The sequence below is a fragment of the Ochotona princeps genome, chromosome X, assembly GCF_030435755.1.
Source record: "Ochotona princeps isolate mOchPri1 chromosome X, mOchPri1.hap1, whole genome shotgun sequence".
Taxonomy (NCBI): Eukaryota; Metazoa; Chordata; class Mammalia; order Lagomorpha; family Ochotonidae; genus Ochotona; species Ochotona princeps.
In genome coordinates this window covers 23,287,727-23,305,235 of record NC_080865.1, presented here as the reverse complement: position 1 = coordinate 23,305,235, position 17,509 = coordinate 23,287,727, and the positions used below count along the sequence as shown (strand labels likewise).

At 36.6% G+C, this 17,509-nt stretch overlaps 1 protein-coding gene across 1 annotated transcript in view; it reads left to right on the top strand.

The window, feature by feature from the left end:
* The window catches only part of IL1RAPL1 (interleukin 1 receptor accessory protein like 1), a 1,231,223-nt gene that overhangs the window by 936,043 nt on the left and 277,671 nt on the right, over nt 1–17,509 (top strand). Inside the window, exon 7 of the mRNA XM_058658644.1 lies at nt 1,412–1,486. Coding sequence (XP_058514627.1) covers nt 1,412–1,486 — 75 coding nt within the window. The remainder of the gene's footprint in view (nt 1–1,411; nt 1,487–17,509) is intronic.

Here is a 17,509-nt window from a genome sequence, read left to right as displayed (position 1 = left end):
TCAGTAAGTAACCAGAGTCTAGGAGATGAACAATTTTGATTTTTAGTGGAGAATATTGCACCAATTTTTATTGAATAATCTATTGAGAGCAGGAGATTAAAATCAGTTACGATCACTTTGAGAAATTAAAGTTAGTGATATCATACCTCTCAGAAGAATTTCAAAGTGATTTTCATCCTATTATGTAGATTTTCCCCTTCCCTTTATTCCCATCGCCTTCTTAAACAGTAATAGAAATGAGTGAATAATGCATGAGTTGGTTATTAATAAAAGCTATTTAAACCTGTGTGATGTTAGTTTCCAAAAACAGACCTCTGGAAACTCAACCCTACTTTTCTGACTTGAGGTTTGCACTGACTCTGCTGCAAAGAAAGATGGAGGCAAGCTGCCAAAACACTGAATTCTTGAATCCTCTGGCCAATGAATACACATGGCCAACTCCTGGCAATTGTGTCTAGATCAGTCTTCCAGTGATCCACAAAGATGGCATGTCCTCTTGGCAAGGAAGAAAGCAAGCTCTCAAAGCTAGAACATCTAGTTTAGCAATCTTTTAATGATCCTCTCTCTGCTTGCGGAAGAGTTCACAGTGACAGATTTTAAAAGTAAGCAATCTAATTATGGGTAGGGCTTAATGAAAGAGAATTGTCTATTCGTCTGAAATTCAGGTAGACTGGTTTAGCTAGCAATGAGGTAGGCAATGATAAACTTGTCTTTAAGATGGCAAATAGCAAATGTTCAGATTAGTAGACTGTGAACTGAAAGTTACAGCACAGAATTTTGTGAAAGTTAAAATACAAGAACATCTAATACTAATGAAAGGTGTGTACTAAATTGTCAATAAAACTTGGAAAAAATTCCCTTCATGTAGATATGTGTGTTTCACTTGGACCAACATAATGGTACATTGCTACCCAATTTACAGAATTAATCTATAGGAAATATTTCATGCAGTTACGAAATTGTGGGTTTTAAGGTGATGTGACCCATAGTGTGGAAACCAAAAATGAGATTTAGAGGAATTAGACAAATCTATGCCCAAAACTGTCACCAAAATACATGCCACATGTGTCTTATACAGCTTTAATTAGCTCACATAAAACAATTAGGGCACCTCTTAAAAAAAGAAAGAAAAAGAAACAAGTGGCAAATGGAAAATGGTCCATGAAGCATAGCCACCTTCTTCAGGACTAAGTGATCCTGACTTCAGCAGAGTCAGGTTACTCACTGTCTGCAAGTGTTACACTCAATTCTTATAGAAGCTTTTCAGCTAGCCTGAAGGTGCTGCCTGCAATATGCAGTTGTTCCTAGGTAGACTGGTTTGACAATGGAAATATTTAGAATAATAGCCTGTTTTCCATTCTTCAGTGCATGCAGCATAATTACAATTTGCAATATTATTATTGTTTTTCAGCTCCTCTGACTGACAGGCCACCCAAACTTTTGTATCCCATGGAAAGTAAACTGACAATTCAGGAGACTCAGCTGGGTGAGTACTTCTTTATTCTAAGTGGATAGACTGTTTTCAATATATGCTTAGAGTTATTGAACAACTGCTGTAACCTGGTGCGGTAATCTGAGCTAAAACTGTGTGTTTTGGAAGAGGTAAGAAATAGGAAATGCCCAGAATACCTACCTGACCTGACTGCATTTCTTGTGATGTTGCCTTAGGGTCAAGTTGGAAAGAGGGGTTTAAAAACACATTTGCTGCTGTGATGTTTGTTGGAAAATTCAAGAGGTTGAAGAGTTTAGTGATGGTATATATGTGGTGTATATAATTGACTTTAGAACAGACATGGAACTGTTTGACAAAATCGACCTGAAGTCTCCATTCACCCAGATTTTTGCTGTCATCATTTGCTGGGGTAGTTGTCCAATTTGCTTTGTTCTCCTTCCCCTGTGACGGTACCAAATGGGTTACCTTATTTTCCGTGTATAACAGGGTCTATATCCCACAGCTACGCCTTTCACTCGCAGGCAGGTCGAAGGTCTAGGGCCAGGCAAACTGAGCCCCCAGATTTAATCCAAAATAGTGGTCATTATGTTAGTTAAGCTTTGGATAATACTATAATGAGAGTAAAAGACATTTGGTTAAGGAACTAGTAAATTTGGGACATACAGCTCTAGACAAAAGTGCTTCAAAGATCATTTTATATATGGTCGCAAGTCTGTAGTACTTATTTTAGAGGTAAGTATAATATTTAATCTGATTTAGCTATATTGGTCTATCAAATTATGGAAAATTTTTGATTTAATTATAATATATAGTAATGCTATTATATTCTCCAAGGATCTATTTTGATTTGAAATCTTATATGCATATATATATATATATATATAGATCATAAGCTTTCAGGATAAAATTATTTTCTGTTAGTGGTTTTATATAGATTATCAGATGTTTAATTTTAAGTATATATTCATTTAAAAGAATCTTGCATTAAGTAACAACAAGTGAAAATGCATTACTGTATACAACTGAAAAGCAATTAGTAACTCATCTCAAAGTTACTAATATTGTTGTTATTCATTGAGTGAAAACTTAGATTGAATTAAGACCATATTTACATTGTGATAATCTGTAATGATATAAACATATGGTACACAAAGATATGATGATGGTTTAAAAACCCATAAAGTTATGGCAGTAAGTGAATTTTGACCGCTGGAAATGTTTCTATTGGCTAACTTTGAGCTATGAACACATGTAGGATTTACACAAATCTTGTGTGTGTGTGTGTGTGTGTGTGTGTATATATATAATATCTATATGAAAGACGGTGATTTTATATATATATATATATATATTCATTCATTCCTTTGGTTGTGGATTTAAGCCTTTTCAATCAATTGTATATACATGCAAGTAATACTTTCTTTGAAAACTACACATAGTATGAAAGTGCTGTATATAAAACAGATGCTAAAATTGTATCATTGTTTATTCATGCTATAATATTTGAGGCTATATTATAGTTTACTGATATGAAGAAATTTTGAAAAATGCTCATACAGACTAGCAACTTAGGAAAATGCATTTCTAAGAAGTTACTCAAAATTGTAGATACAGTGGGCCAAGAAGTATGGCATCTGTGCCACTAGTTATTTGTAAGGAACAGAGAAAAAAATTAAGTCTGTGTTTTACTTGGCAACATAACTAAAATAAATTTATAGTTTATGGTTCCTTGCTGGGCTTCTAATTGTCCCTGAGTTTGTAATGAATTCAATGAACATTATATCCTATTGCAGTGTTTTACAGATAGGATAGTTTGTTAAGTTATCATTTAAGTATCACCTTTTCTTGAATGAAGTCAGGAAGAGTAACCATGTCAAATTGAAAGCCTCACAATTTTTCTTATGAAAATGAAAAGCTTTGGCTAGACATTAATCTGAAGGAACATGAGCCTGTCTTTCATCAAATGTTCCCAGAAATCTCTTTTGTTGTCACTGGAAAAAAGGAACATGAGTACTCTTTAACTACCAAATAATCCAGGGACACTACATTGAAACTAAAATTCTTTTAAGCAACTTGTGTCTTATGATTACAATGTTTAGTATATCGCTAGTATCTTTTGGCAAAGTCTGCCGGAAATTTCCCTTTATATTTCTATTGTGTCCTCCTGTTCTTCAAATCCTCATCTTCTCTAACTAGAAAAGTTCCAATAGTGATCATTTAATTTCATTGTAAAAGGCAGTTGGCACTTAACAGCAAAATGCTTGTGAAAATTTTTATAAGAATAATTAAATTCATATCAGATACGTAAATTGTAGAGATGAACTTTAGTAGATAATCAAAGCTAGGTATTTCCATTTTAGGTTACATCTCTGTTATGTAAGAGAGAGGGATCTTTGTCCCTTCTAAATAATTTTCAGTTACCGGAAAATATGAGGCAATGTTTCTTGGGCAAAAGGCCCAGAAACCACACTGTGACTCTGAAGGTCAGTTCTGGAGGTGAACTTTGACTTAGTTCTTTCAGATTAGTATAATCGTGGGACTCAAAAAACAGAGACAATTGTCTCACTGAGTTTGAGCCCTGAGGATGTCATTTAGAAATGTGACCTGCCAGTTTTGACCAGGAGGCTAGTTTTAGAAATTCTAGAACAGGAATGATACACTTTACTGCTCCAATATTATCACAGAGTAGGAGCAGCTAATGATATACATTATATTTCACTACCCCAAATTTAATGAAAGTCAGCATTAATTGGGTCGACATCACCTTACTTCAATTGTGGTTTTAGCTTGAAAGAATTACTGCACAAATTAATTATGTGCAATTTGGGGAATAAAGAAGGTTTTGTTTCTTTTGGAACCATTTGTGAATTTAAGACACACATGCACACACACACACACAAAGGAAATAAGTGAGAGATGGAGAGAGAGAGTGAGAAAGAGTGCCAAGAGCCTAGAATTTCATCCAGGTCTCCTACTTAAGTTACCTTTTGTTGTTTTCCCAGACATAGTAGCATTTAGATGAATTTGAAGTGAAGCAGTTAGAACTTGAACCTAGTGGTGCATGGCATGCTTGAATTGTGGACATCAGCGTAGCCCTTGTACCCCGTTGTTAGTCTGTGCATTGTAAGCACATTCTGTTTAGCCTTATGATTACATGGCATCCATATGAATGTTCTGTGATTTCACATATATTACTGCTATTTGATTTTTGAAACTTTCATTATCATAGATAATGATCTGTTCTTATATGTGTTTGCCCTGACTTTATAATTAATTAAATGACACACATTTCTAAAAGGTAAGAACACTGGATGAAAAAGTGTTTTTGCTGAAGTTTCTTGTTGCATGTTTTCAGAATTCTTACCACAGAGGATATACAAATGTTCAACACAAATATATAATAACTTTATATTCTGTAATAAAATTAGTAAAATTTCTTTTTATAGCATAGATGCCTTAAATTAGGAAAATTTTGCTTTGATATGAAATTCACATCTTCTTCCCAATCTTGTCTCTTTTTCCATATTTACCCATTGTGTGTAAGAAGCCTATTTTGGAGTTTCTCCATATATGGAGAATTTCAAATAAATATCATCCATTTAGTTAAGTGTCTGTGGTTGAGGGAATATAGAAGCTCAATTGGTGCATATAGTTCCTATCCATTTTCCTCTCTCATTCCTAATGTTCAGTGTTCTAATGTTCAACCTTCTAAATTTTGTACTTAATAAAGAACCTAGTATTTTGGGTAGATGGCAATCAAGGAAAGCATAGTGAGAGTCATGTCTATATGCTGTAAAAGAATACACTGAAGAGACATAATTGAATAAGATTCCCAGCAGTGCTTTTATTTTTTCTTTACTAATTTATTCTAATGTAAACCTTAAAGCAAGAATTCAATATATGAGACAGTAACAAGAATTTACTAGATGCTGACATTCAGAGGAAAGTGATTGATGAACATGAAATGTTAATTGTTTAAACATCAGTTCTAGTAAAAGGATTCACAGATATATAAATTTATCCACTTGAACTAACAGGTTCATTGAATAAGATGTTATAGTAGATATGAACTAGAATTCATTACCTGCCTTGCCCTACTATGGTGTTTCCTTGCATCATTTTCCATTCCAAATAGACTGAAGGAGAATACCTACTTATTAAATAATCTGTAGAAACATTTAATATGTATTGCAAGTATGATAGATGAGGTTTTTAATCTCATGAAACACCATTGGACATTATTTTATGAGGTGAATACTCCCATTCTACAATTGGCTCGCGAGATCTATGGCTTCATAACTTACTTTCTTGAAACAAGACACCCAGGTCAGAAAGTAGCAAGCAATAGGGCTGATTGTTTGAAAATCCTGTGTTGCTAAGTTTTGTGAGTACTGCAATTACGACCTTCATTCCCAGAGATAGGGCAGTCAACATTGATTCTGTTTTTCCACCTCTGCCGGATGTCAGGAGCAAGTGTAATGTTAGTGATTTGATTTTATTATACCATACAGGTATACAAGATATGTTTTCACTGACAAACTCACATTTAAAAAAAGTAAAACCATTTTACTGGAGAAAACTTGCTGTTTTGCCAGAGAAAAACATGATATGTAAAGTACTAGCTTTTAATTTAAAAAAACAATATGCTTATTGTTGACTTAAGGAGAATATGCACATCAGCATAGTTCCACAACCTAAAATAAACAGTAACGTTGATAGATTTTGCCTCCTGCATAAATAGACATTGTAATTAAAACATGTATCTCTTCAATAGAGCAATTTCATTTTCTTTGGTTAAATATCCTCTGTTGTAAATACGTGCAAGTAATATATTTCAAGTTAAAGAAACTGTGTAAAGAAAAAGTGGTGCTATGATTATTTAAACTAGGTTTTATTCAATCCAACTGTATCATGATAACTCTCAACAGCTGATAACTCACTCTTTTAGTTTTAGTCTGATATCTCACTTTCATAACCCAAATACCCCTGAAAATATGCTTTTGGCCTAAAAGGAATACTTATAACATTAGCATTTAAGTTAATATTTCATATCTTTAAACAAAGGATTAATCGGTATGAGAAAACTGCTGTTAGTATTCTTAGGTCAGTACATGACCTACATTACATCAATCTCACAGATTCTTAAATTCAAAGTCTTTCTTTGGTGACAGTACAAATAGGTTTGTGGAAAAATGTAAGTTTACCCAGTTGCTTTAAAAATTGCTACCTAAGCAATAGTCAAACTTCTCTCTTGAAGTGTTAAGTTCTCATAGTCCAGTGCTCATATGAGTTTGAAACCCCATAAAAGACAGACATTGAGGTTAGAACATTTTATGTAAGCTACTAATATCTACCAGTTTGGAAGCCAGTTACTAAAAGACTTGCTGAAAGGCTAATAAAAACTACAGCAGAGACCTTGTAATTCAATTTGCTTATTCACTTCCTTTAGATAATGGCCAGGAGAGAGGATGAATGAATGATCCAAGAAAGAGTTCTATCTCAAGAACAATGAGCAGAATGCATTGAAAATTCCAATTCTCCATCAATCCCTTTGTTGGACACTCTCATATATTTTGCATTTCTCCCTTTGTTGCAGAGCTGAGGGCACTAATTTATTATTGCCCAGTTGAGAAAAAGCACAATTGTAACTCTTCACAATTCTATACACTCCTCCCAGTTTATTGTGGAGAAAGCAGAAACCCAAAATGACTCCTTGTTATTCATATCAAAAACTTCCAAAATTTCATTGTTGTTATTGTCATCATCATCGTCGTCTTACTGTTGTTGCTATAAGCAAGCGACAGTATATGGTGGTAGCTCTAAGGTCAAGGCATTGTGCTAGAGAGATCTATGTGACATCACAGCTCTACCACTAGATAACTGGTGTGCCCTGAAGCAAGCAACTTTCACCTTCTTAATAAAAAAGGATCAAGGTAGTGCTGCCTCTATGGAGATAGTGTGTCTGTTTAATCAGGCAATATGCATAAATATGTGTGTATTCTCTGGCATGATTAAGTAGTCAGTACCTCATTGCTCATAGCAATAAAGCTATTTTAATGTTATAAATACACTGTGATGCACATAGGATTCCTGAAATGTACTTTGAGTATCCTTGTTTGATCATGGTTGTATTCTTGTTAGTGTCATACTATTGCAGCAGTTATGGCTTTCTTAAGGGATAGATAATTATTTTTGAGAATTAATTGTCATTTCCTTGTGCATGTTAAACATACTTAAATGAGCTTTTATCTTACAGAAATTACTGATTTTACATTAATTCATGAAGTTTATCCAAATGCATGTGTTATGTACAGTTAGAAGAAAATAAATCATGTTCTTTTAAAAGTGAACATTTAATGGTTACCATATTGTAAACATTTATAAATGACCATCCAAATGATAGAGTAAAAAATTAAATAAAGGAGAGTCGGGCATAATGTATCTTAACACAAGGAACACTAAGAATAATTTTATAAAACGGCATCATACCAATATGCTTGTCAAGTTCTTCTAGAAAGTTTTAGTGATAAATTCATTTTATAGAAAAATACTGCTCTTACTGACACATGTTATCATGAAACTTTGTGTAAGTCATTGTTAATTATTGAAGTTTAGTAGGTTAGAAAAATGTGAGTATCCAATATGAGCAAGAGCTGTTGAATTTGCAAAGCGAATGCCAATGTGTCAGAAGAAAAGCTATCAAAGAACATTATGGAGTAGAATATTGAACAAGGTTTCAGAAAAAGAGTGTGTATTGTATGACTGAAGTTCTTTAAAATAGGAACTATAAAAAGACACATAATTTAAAATTTGAATAAAGAGAGACGTTCTTCCATAAATTTCCTCTTAAATTTTGGCTAGATATCTGAACACTCATAAATTATATGCAGACTCTTCTTGAAAAATAACGATGCTTAAAGATAGCTACAGAAACAGTATATCAATATTTCATGATTTAATGTTAAATCACTTAGCATTCTAGTCAACTCTTACTGTTCTATCTTAATATGTTCTCACAGATTTGTGGGTAAATTGAATCATCATTTCAGAGAAGTGTTCCCTTCATTTTTGATTGATCTTTAATTAGCAGTGGTTTATGATGTCAGCTTTAAGAGACTGTCTCCTAGTCTCTTATAAAGAGCCGAGGAGCAATGTGAGGTGCATGTGCACAAAGATGCTACTTAAACAGTGTGGTGAGTAATTTTATATAAAAAATGTATAATGGAATCATCACCCCCACAACCTTTCCCCTTGATGATGACTTTTTTTTAATAAGCTGAGGTTCCTCAAGATAAAACTGTAAACAATGTTTTTAACTAAGCCAGACAAAAGGTCACTTCCATTATCACTCCATATGACATCCCAGTGGACATGAATTTCAACCATTGTAGTTTGCTACTTCCTCTGAAAATAGTAAATTTTTTCATAGCTTTTGAATCAATGGTATTTTTGAATATATTTGTTATTTACCACAATACAATTTTCTAGGTTTAGGGGTTCTTCTGTCCCCTCTCCCTTTCCCCATTCCTTCCCCACCATTATTATTTCCCGGATTAGTATATCATCCCTTAGTAATAGTTACAAGATGAATATTCTGCTGTTTAAATGTAACCTAATGTGGTAAATGGAGGTTGAGGTAGAAAATCTAGCATGCTTTATGGTTATATTCATGTTTTTCATAGTAGAGGTCCTACTTTTATTCAAGAGTAGAGATGCATAATGCAATGTACCTTTACTTCCCAGTTTTAAATCTAATTCATTGAAATGTATATGTAGGGTAAACTAGTTAGGTAATTAGATTATCTACTGTTATATTAATCACAGAAAATAGCTTATTTTTTATAAGGAACACACTTTGACATCTACCCCACTGTCTTACCTACCTTGAGTTGTTGAAAGGATCCTAATAGAAATACTGCACCAGGGTGTCATTTGTTGCTCTTTAGTTGCAACTATAGTGAGTTCTTATTTTCAGGTTTAAAAATGAGGTTTTCATGTGATGTTACCAGAATTTAGGTGGCTTTTTTTATTGCATCATTCTGTCAAATATTTCTTATCTTAATGTATTCTTATGCATTGGTAATACTTTCGATTTTTTTTCTTTTAGGATTTATTTATTTTTGGTGATTTTTACATAGTTAATTAGGGTGATAAGAGTAGAGGACTATGGGACAGTGGGTGGGACCATTATTTCCACATTCTCTTTTTTTTCCTTCCTCTATCTTGGGGAAGGGAGAGTCAAGGAGAGAAGCCAACCCAGTCACCTAAGCACCTCTGTACTCTAGAACGAGAGAGCCACCCGACACCACTCCAGGGTTCCTGATGTGGGGCAACTCCAAAAGTCCTGCTCAAGAGGTTTTAATAGTTCAACAGTTATGAATTACTGCCAATCTTGCCACTCCAAGCACAAAGAAATCTCTCCATAATCCATTGGTTGACAAAGTCCAGCATAGAGTCTCCATTTGCCCAGATACTCACTACCAACACTTGGCTGGCATAAAGTTGATCAATTTGTTTTGTCCTCCATCCTCTATTACGGTGCCAGGTATCCTCTGCAGAATACTGTGTACTGTGATATCCTCCAGGTACACCTGGCTATGCTGTCCACTGTTCCATCTAAGTCACTGAGGAGGCCCAACTCTGACACACTCCATGTTCAGACCATGGAAACTGCAATTTTCTCCATGATTCTGGTTCTGAGTCTAGCAGTTCAGTTGGGGGATTCCAAAGAAACTGCATCTGAGGTGATCCCAGACCTGATTCTTGTGTGTGCTTCCCAATACCGGGTCTGGCACAGACCATCGCCCAAATCAGCCTTTGCACACACTAGTAGTTGCAATTGCTGGGTCGCTTGTCTCCAGCCCTCTCTTCTATGCAAACACCCAGGCCTGATCTATACATTCACCAGCAGGAGCTAAAACAACTAGGGAAGTTTCCAAAGTTTCTCTACTCAGCCTACTCCCAGACCCAGATCTCACATGCTCCAGCAGGTGCTAGGCCCTTGCCTGGCTTAGCCTGCTCCTCCATCTTGGCCGAGTATTAGCTGGTGAATGTTGAAGCCTGGCCCAGCTCATACCTGGTTTTAGGATGCGCATGTGGGGTGCTGCAGTGTGGATCTGCCCAGACTATTCTCAGTTCCTATACTCGTGAGAGTTGGCGGGTTCCACAGTCATACCTAGCTCAGTCCATCACCACCCCAACTCTTGAGTTAACCAGTGGGACTTGTAGTTCTACGGAGTCGGGCCCACATATCCCTCATAGAATCTACCCCCGGACCTGGTTCTCTCACATGCTGGTTAGTATAATGGCTCTGCCTGATGTGACTCGTCTCCTGTTCCAGCATTCAGTCAGGTACTGGGATCTATCCCTGCCAGACAGGACCTCAGCCCTAGCTTTCACATGGACTGGCTTGTGGTGGTCTGCAATGTTCCATGATAACAAGTCCAACTCAGGATTCCCATGTGGGCTGGTGCATGAGTCTGGCCCATACAGATCTTCCAGTCTCTCCTCTCCTAACCACCAGGTCCCAGTCCCAGTCCCCTTGCTTACCTGCATGTACAGTGGCTCTGTTGTTGGGTATCCCTCAGGACTCATTCCTCACCTACCTGTACAGTGGCCTTATCCATGGATGTCCCTAGGCAGCAATTCCATGCCCCCAGCATCCCAGAGCTTGTTGCTGGGTGGCCAGCAAGCAAAGCCCGGCGTTGGTTGGTGCCCTGGCCCCTCACAAGCTCAGGACCTTCTCAGCGCCTAGCAGCAGTGGATGGGGAGCTAAGATCCCTAGCAGGAAGCCTGGCCCAGCACGGATTCTCCCAGCCACAGCCCCACAGCCATGTGACTGGGAGATTCAGACACCCACACCTCTGTCCAGACTTACCTGGTCTCTACCCACGAACGTGGTGGCAGTGGCAGAGCCATGATCCTGAGCATGCCCAGAGCTGTCCGAGATCTGCCCACAGCATGATCACTGTGGACAGAGGAAAGTCTCAGACCTTGGTCTTGGACAAGCCCAGGATTCGCCCACCACTTGGAAGTGGCAGATAGGGAGCTAGGCTCCCCAGCAGGAAGCCAGGCCTGGCATGGATTCTCCCAGTCACGTGTCTGGGAGATTTAGACACCCACACCTCTGCCCAGACTTACCTGGTCTCCCAATACTTTTAATTTTGAATAAAATGATAATGTATACCATTTGAATAAGAAAAAGTCTGATAAGGAATTTGTTTCCCATAATACATCTGTATTAATTGTGTCTTTGCCGAGTGGTCTTGCAGGAAGAAACCTTCCACTTTGTATCTATTCCACAAGCATCAGAGAAGCTGTTGAGGATTCCAGGAGAATTAATACCTCTTGCTCTTCTGTTATTCCCAATGGACTTTTCCTCAAACTTATAAGCAGACTATAGGCTCTCTGCATCTCACAATGTCTTTGCTTTTAGTTCACTAAAAGATGTACCTATTGAATTACTATACAAAACAATGTCAACTTATTGAGCAGGAAAAAAGAAAATGGGAAGTATATTACCTTTCTAGAAAAAGGATATGAAGTGCCATCCTTAGAAATTAGCAACATAATATGACAAGTCCTAAGAAAATTTCAGGTTATTACAAATGGGAAGAAGAAACTAACCAAAAAAGCTACAGGAAAGTTTATGAAAGTGTTCTTGTTTTCTCTTCATGACAGCAAAGGTTTCAGTGTTTTGATGGAACAAGCATTGCTGAAATGATAATATCAATTATCTTGGCAACCTCAAGACTTTTCAATTAATTTAAACATATTAACAACTTCTGAAAATGTTCCCATTTTGACTAAAATTACCTGGGAGGTAATTAGGCTATCCTCATGTATTTTACTGAGTTTGTGTCATTTGTTTGTAAGAAGTATGAATAATTGCTTTGGAATTAATGTATCACATACTGGGGGCTAAATGTTTGGCACAGGGGATAAGAGACTGATTGGAATGCCAGCATCCCTAATTGGCGTGCTTAGGACTGAGTCCTATCTCTGCTCATGATTGCAGCTGCCTGCTAATGTGCAGGCAAGGGAGCAACAGGTGATCCTTAAACCCTTCAGTCCTTGCCACCCACAGATGAGTCCTCAATTTAGTTATTAGTTCCTAGATTTGGTCCTGTACAGCTATTAGTTGTTGGGTATCCCCAGAATGAATCAGCAGATAGAGACAATAGAGCCACAGAAATCTATCATCTGCCTTCTGCCTTTCAAATAGATAAAATTAATTTCAAAGATATTGTTAAGCATAAGTATGCGATTCAAAAAGAAAAGAATTATTTAGTTGAAAGCAGAGTTACAGAAAGAGACAGAGAGGCCTTCTATCTGCTAGATGACTCACTAAATGGCTAAGGGGCAGTGCTAGCCCAGTCTGAAGCCGGGAACCAGGAACTTCCACCATGTCTTCCATGTAGGTGCAGCACCTCAAGCACCTGGGACCCTCCTCCAGTGCTTTCCCAGGCCATCAGCAAGGAGTTCGATTGGAAACAGAGCCACTGGGACATGAGTCCTGCTGTATGGCATGTTGGTGGCTACCTTATTTGCTACACCACAGCCAAGAGACCCAATTCATGATTATTTTAATCAGTGGTTTTTATTTCCTATAAATATCAAGTATTAATGGTAAAGATGTTATTAGAGATAGAAATATTGTATATGATAGGGGATGAATAAACAAGTGGATCTATACCAGCTAAGTGAGATTTCAGTTTCAGATGAAATGTCACAAAAACATCGCTGAGAACATATGAAAGGAATGTTCAGTTAAGCAATCTTACTGTTGGACGATATCTGGGAAGATAGTATTTTTGTTTTCATTCATTGTATGCTCCAAGTAAAACTGAGAACTGCGGTAGTGCATACACATTTCAGTGGCGGAATAATCCACAATGTTGATTTTTGTCTCATAGATAACTATTTTAAGAAAAAAAAGGAGGGGATGGCAAACTTGCTGTGACTAAGCAAACTAACCTTGAAGTCTCGCAGCTTCTATTGTTCCACTTACTCAGGATTCTGGTCACAAATCACAAATGACTTGAAAAGTAGGAAAAGCAGTGCTAAAATTTTCTGTTTTTGGCTTCTTTATGCATGACACCTTTTTATAAAGGCTGAGAATGACAGCATTGGGGAGGAATAGCAGGAGGTCCATTGAATATAAGAACAATATTTTCCTCAATTATTCTAATCAGGAGAAAATATGAGTCTAAAACCTTAAATAGGAGTTGAAATTCCCTGAGATGAAATATTTATTGGCCTGGAATTGGTTAGAGATCTCAATTTCAGCTATATTATCATAGTGTGAGAGGTGAGTGGCTTTGACCTGCCACTGTCATATGTTTTCTGCAGTGAGGAGGCTTGTATTTTTTCTGTGAGTATATATTTTTAGAGCATGGGAAATTAATGGGTGGGATGGAGAACTTGTATCTGACAAAGATGAAGAAGTAGTGGTTATTACAGAATCCATCTTTTTGGATTCATTATCTGTTTCATTTACTCTCCTTTACTAATCTATAACTTATTCATCTACCTTTCATTGTTATTATATATATTTACTAACTTAGCATAAAACTAGCCATCTTAATGCACTGGAGTAGTGTCTCACATGGATTACTGACCTCCCCTTCCGTATATCTATAATGTATACATCTCCACTCCAGGGCTATGCTATCTCCTTATTATCTCTAATTTGTATAGTTTGATATTTCACATCCTTGAACTTTATAAAAAATAACCAAATATTAGTTTACCAGATATTAGACATTCCCAGGGGCAAAATATTTTTCTTGAAAGGCTATAAAAGCAAGACCAAGGATCATAAAATCAAGCTTATAATATAAATGAGCAAAGATCAATGGGTGGTTGAGAAAGTATGGCCAATCTGAAGTATTCATAGCTTATTTTTAATACTGTATTGAGCAATTAAAACATTACTATTGAGAAATTTTAGTTCAGCTGTCTGAGTGTCTGATCTTAATGATCAGTAAACCGGTGTTCTTACCAGAGTTGGGCTATTGAGTTGTCTCACTGATGTATGTGAGGCTGGTATTGTGGCACTGTGCATTGGGCTGCCCTCATGGCACTTCATTCCGTATCAGAGCGCCAGTTCCAGTTACTTTTGATTCAGCTTTCTTATAATATACTTGGGATGGCAGCAAATAATGACCTAAATACTTGGGCCACTGGCACCCTTGAGGGAAACCTGGCTGGAGTTCCTGGCTCTTAGACCATTTATAGTCTTACTCCATTTTATAACCACAGTTTCATTTACCCTCAAATTAGACATGCTATTGGCTGGTTTGTGTTGGTTTAACCTTGGATGTTTCAGCCATTTGAAGAATGAACCAGCAGATGGAAGTTCATACTCTCATTCATTCATGTTCTCTCTCCTCCTTCCGCTTTTTCTCCTTCTCTCCTCTTTTGCCCCTCACCCCATGTCCCCTTCCCCTTCTCCTTTTTCCTTCTCTCCCTGTCTCCACCTCTGTTTTCCTCTACCTTTCAAATTAATAAATGTTTACTAATGTAGGCTTACAGTTGGATCTCAAGTTGGCTCTAGATTCAGAATGCCTGTCATAGAATATAAATCTGGTCCATCATGATACAGATTGCATCATTCTCCAACACGATACAGACTTTGCTTGGAACAACTATGCAATTTGATGTTAACATAAGAGATTCAAGGATTATGAAAGGCAGAATCACTCCATCAGGTGATGTAAGAACCATGGAGGTAGAGTTCAATAGGCAATTCTCTTTAGCAATATGGCCCCCCAGAGAAGTAATTATGGTCAACCTTTTGATGCAAATGTGTTAAATTAACAAAAATAGAAACATCTGTTCACTGTGTAGCAGACATTTGTGTTTGTTCTTCTCTGCAAATTTCCCTAGGACATATCTTGTCTTGTAAAGCTCGTTGCTTTAAAATTGGAATCAATTTACATAAGAGAATGCATTCCCCCCACCCACAGAAACCAGTGATTCTCCTTATTACTTAGGGTCTGCATACAAGGAGCTCTCAGTTTAATGCAGTCATCATTATTAATCTTAGATATTGATATCATGAATTGGGCAACGGTTAGAAATTTTGTAATAGACGTTAATATTCTTGGTCTACAATACCAAAACCTGAAGGTTTGTCAGTTTGAGTTGGCAAGAAGTTCCTCTTTAAGTTGGAATAATACCAGACCTCCTGCTTAAAATGATGTATTTGCCTATTATCTAAAAGTTGAAGGCCAGTCCTTTTATAGTCTAATTCCGTTCTTTATCCATAGTTTCACTCACCCTCAAATTAAGCAGTGCCTTTGGCTAAGCACTCCTGATAGTTCTAGGAATCTGTACAATTCTATCATTCGCACATCCTATAAATCTGGAATATGAAATTCCCTTTCTTGCCACTATCCTTTGTGCCTGCCTACTAAAATTATAAGACCTAACTCCATGTCACCACTACAAAGCCTTTTCTGATTCTACCTTTATTAGCCAGAAATACTATCTTTCAAGTGCTAGCAGTTATCTTCTCCACATCTCTATTAAAACATTTCTTTCATCATTTTGTATACATATCTTTTCTCTATTTCCCATGTACATCAGGACTGTTAAAGAGTATAGTACTTTCATCATCACATCTCTAATACTTAGGCTAATATCTGACAAACAGAAATATATTATTGAACAATCCATGTAGTATCTATTAGCTTTAATGCCAATAAATAGAACCCCAAATTGATAGTGTTCCATTTTTTGTAGTTGTATGGGGTAACCACACTGAAATTGTTAGTGTTGATTTGATTGCTCAGTATGATTGAAGATTCCCCTTCATGGATGAGGGAGATAGATAAAGACCCAAGAGTCTGGGAATGGAAGGCCAGTAATCAAATCCAGATTAGACAAAAAAAAAAAAAAAAAGGAAAAGAAAGGACCCAGTAGATATTGAAGGTTACCATGGAGCAGAAGGTTGAGTTTGTGGAAATAAATAGAGGCAGAAAGAATGGTTACGTTTAACAGTTGAGCTAGGAAACTGGAATCACAAGTTTCAAGCAGATGTCTAAAGTTTAGTCAAGTTGACTCCATATCCCTAGGTTCCTGAATGAGACATGTGTTCACTAGTTTCTACTTACTACTTTTGTGTTATGTATCTACTGGGCACCACATGTGGAAAAGTGAAATAGCAGACTTGTGTGTGTGTGTGTGTGTGTGTGTGTATATATATATAGCTTATATATGTATGTGTGTATATACACATTCAGTTAGGCACATTGGTAGGTAGATAGATAGATGCATGTGTACAAGGATTTTATATTATGATCTCAGTTAACCTCATGATCATTCTGGCTCTCGAAAAAGAAGCCAAGACTGTCCTTTATAGTTGCCGCCATGATTTGGTGTCGGCTGTCATTCAAATGAGCACTTAAATTCACCAGACATTCAAGGCTCTATAAATGCAGCTTTCCTTGATTAGTGAGTGTAACTGCTATACAAGTATTTTACGTTTGCAAGTCATTGCCATGTGCTGTTTCATTTTCTCTTTCCAAGAAAAAGTGAAGACTATTGTGCTTCTGTTTCACAGAATGAGACCAAGAGGTTGTGTGCTGTATTTTAGGCTATTTCTATACACTAGTATATTGATTGTGATTTCCTTTTTTACTTTTTCTTGTATTCTAAATATGAGAAATACTCTTAAATGCTTGACCCTCCTATAATATTTAGTCTCCATCCTCACAAACTGATTTCCATTGTTTCACTGTTAATAGATTCCATGTCTTATCAGATAGAACATATAATAATAAGTCAGTTGAACATAAATTTGTCCTTGAGATATTTGTCTTAATTAGTTTGGGCTGCTAAAACAAGATACAGAGGGAATTTGTAACAATAGCAATGTATGTCTCACAGCTCTGGAGGCAGGAAGTGCAAGATCAAGCCACAAATGGGTTAATGTACTGTGAATGTTCTTTGTCATTAGGGGCCCCTTACTTGGTTGAAGAGGTGGTCTCTCTGGACATGTTATTATTGTTGTTATTATCATTATTATTTCAAATGCTGCAGTTTTGTAGG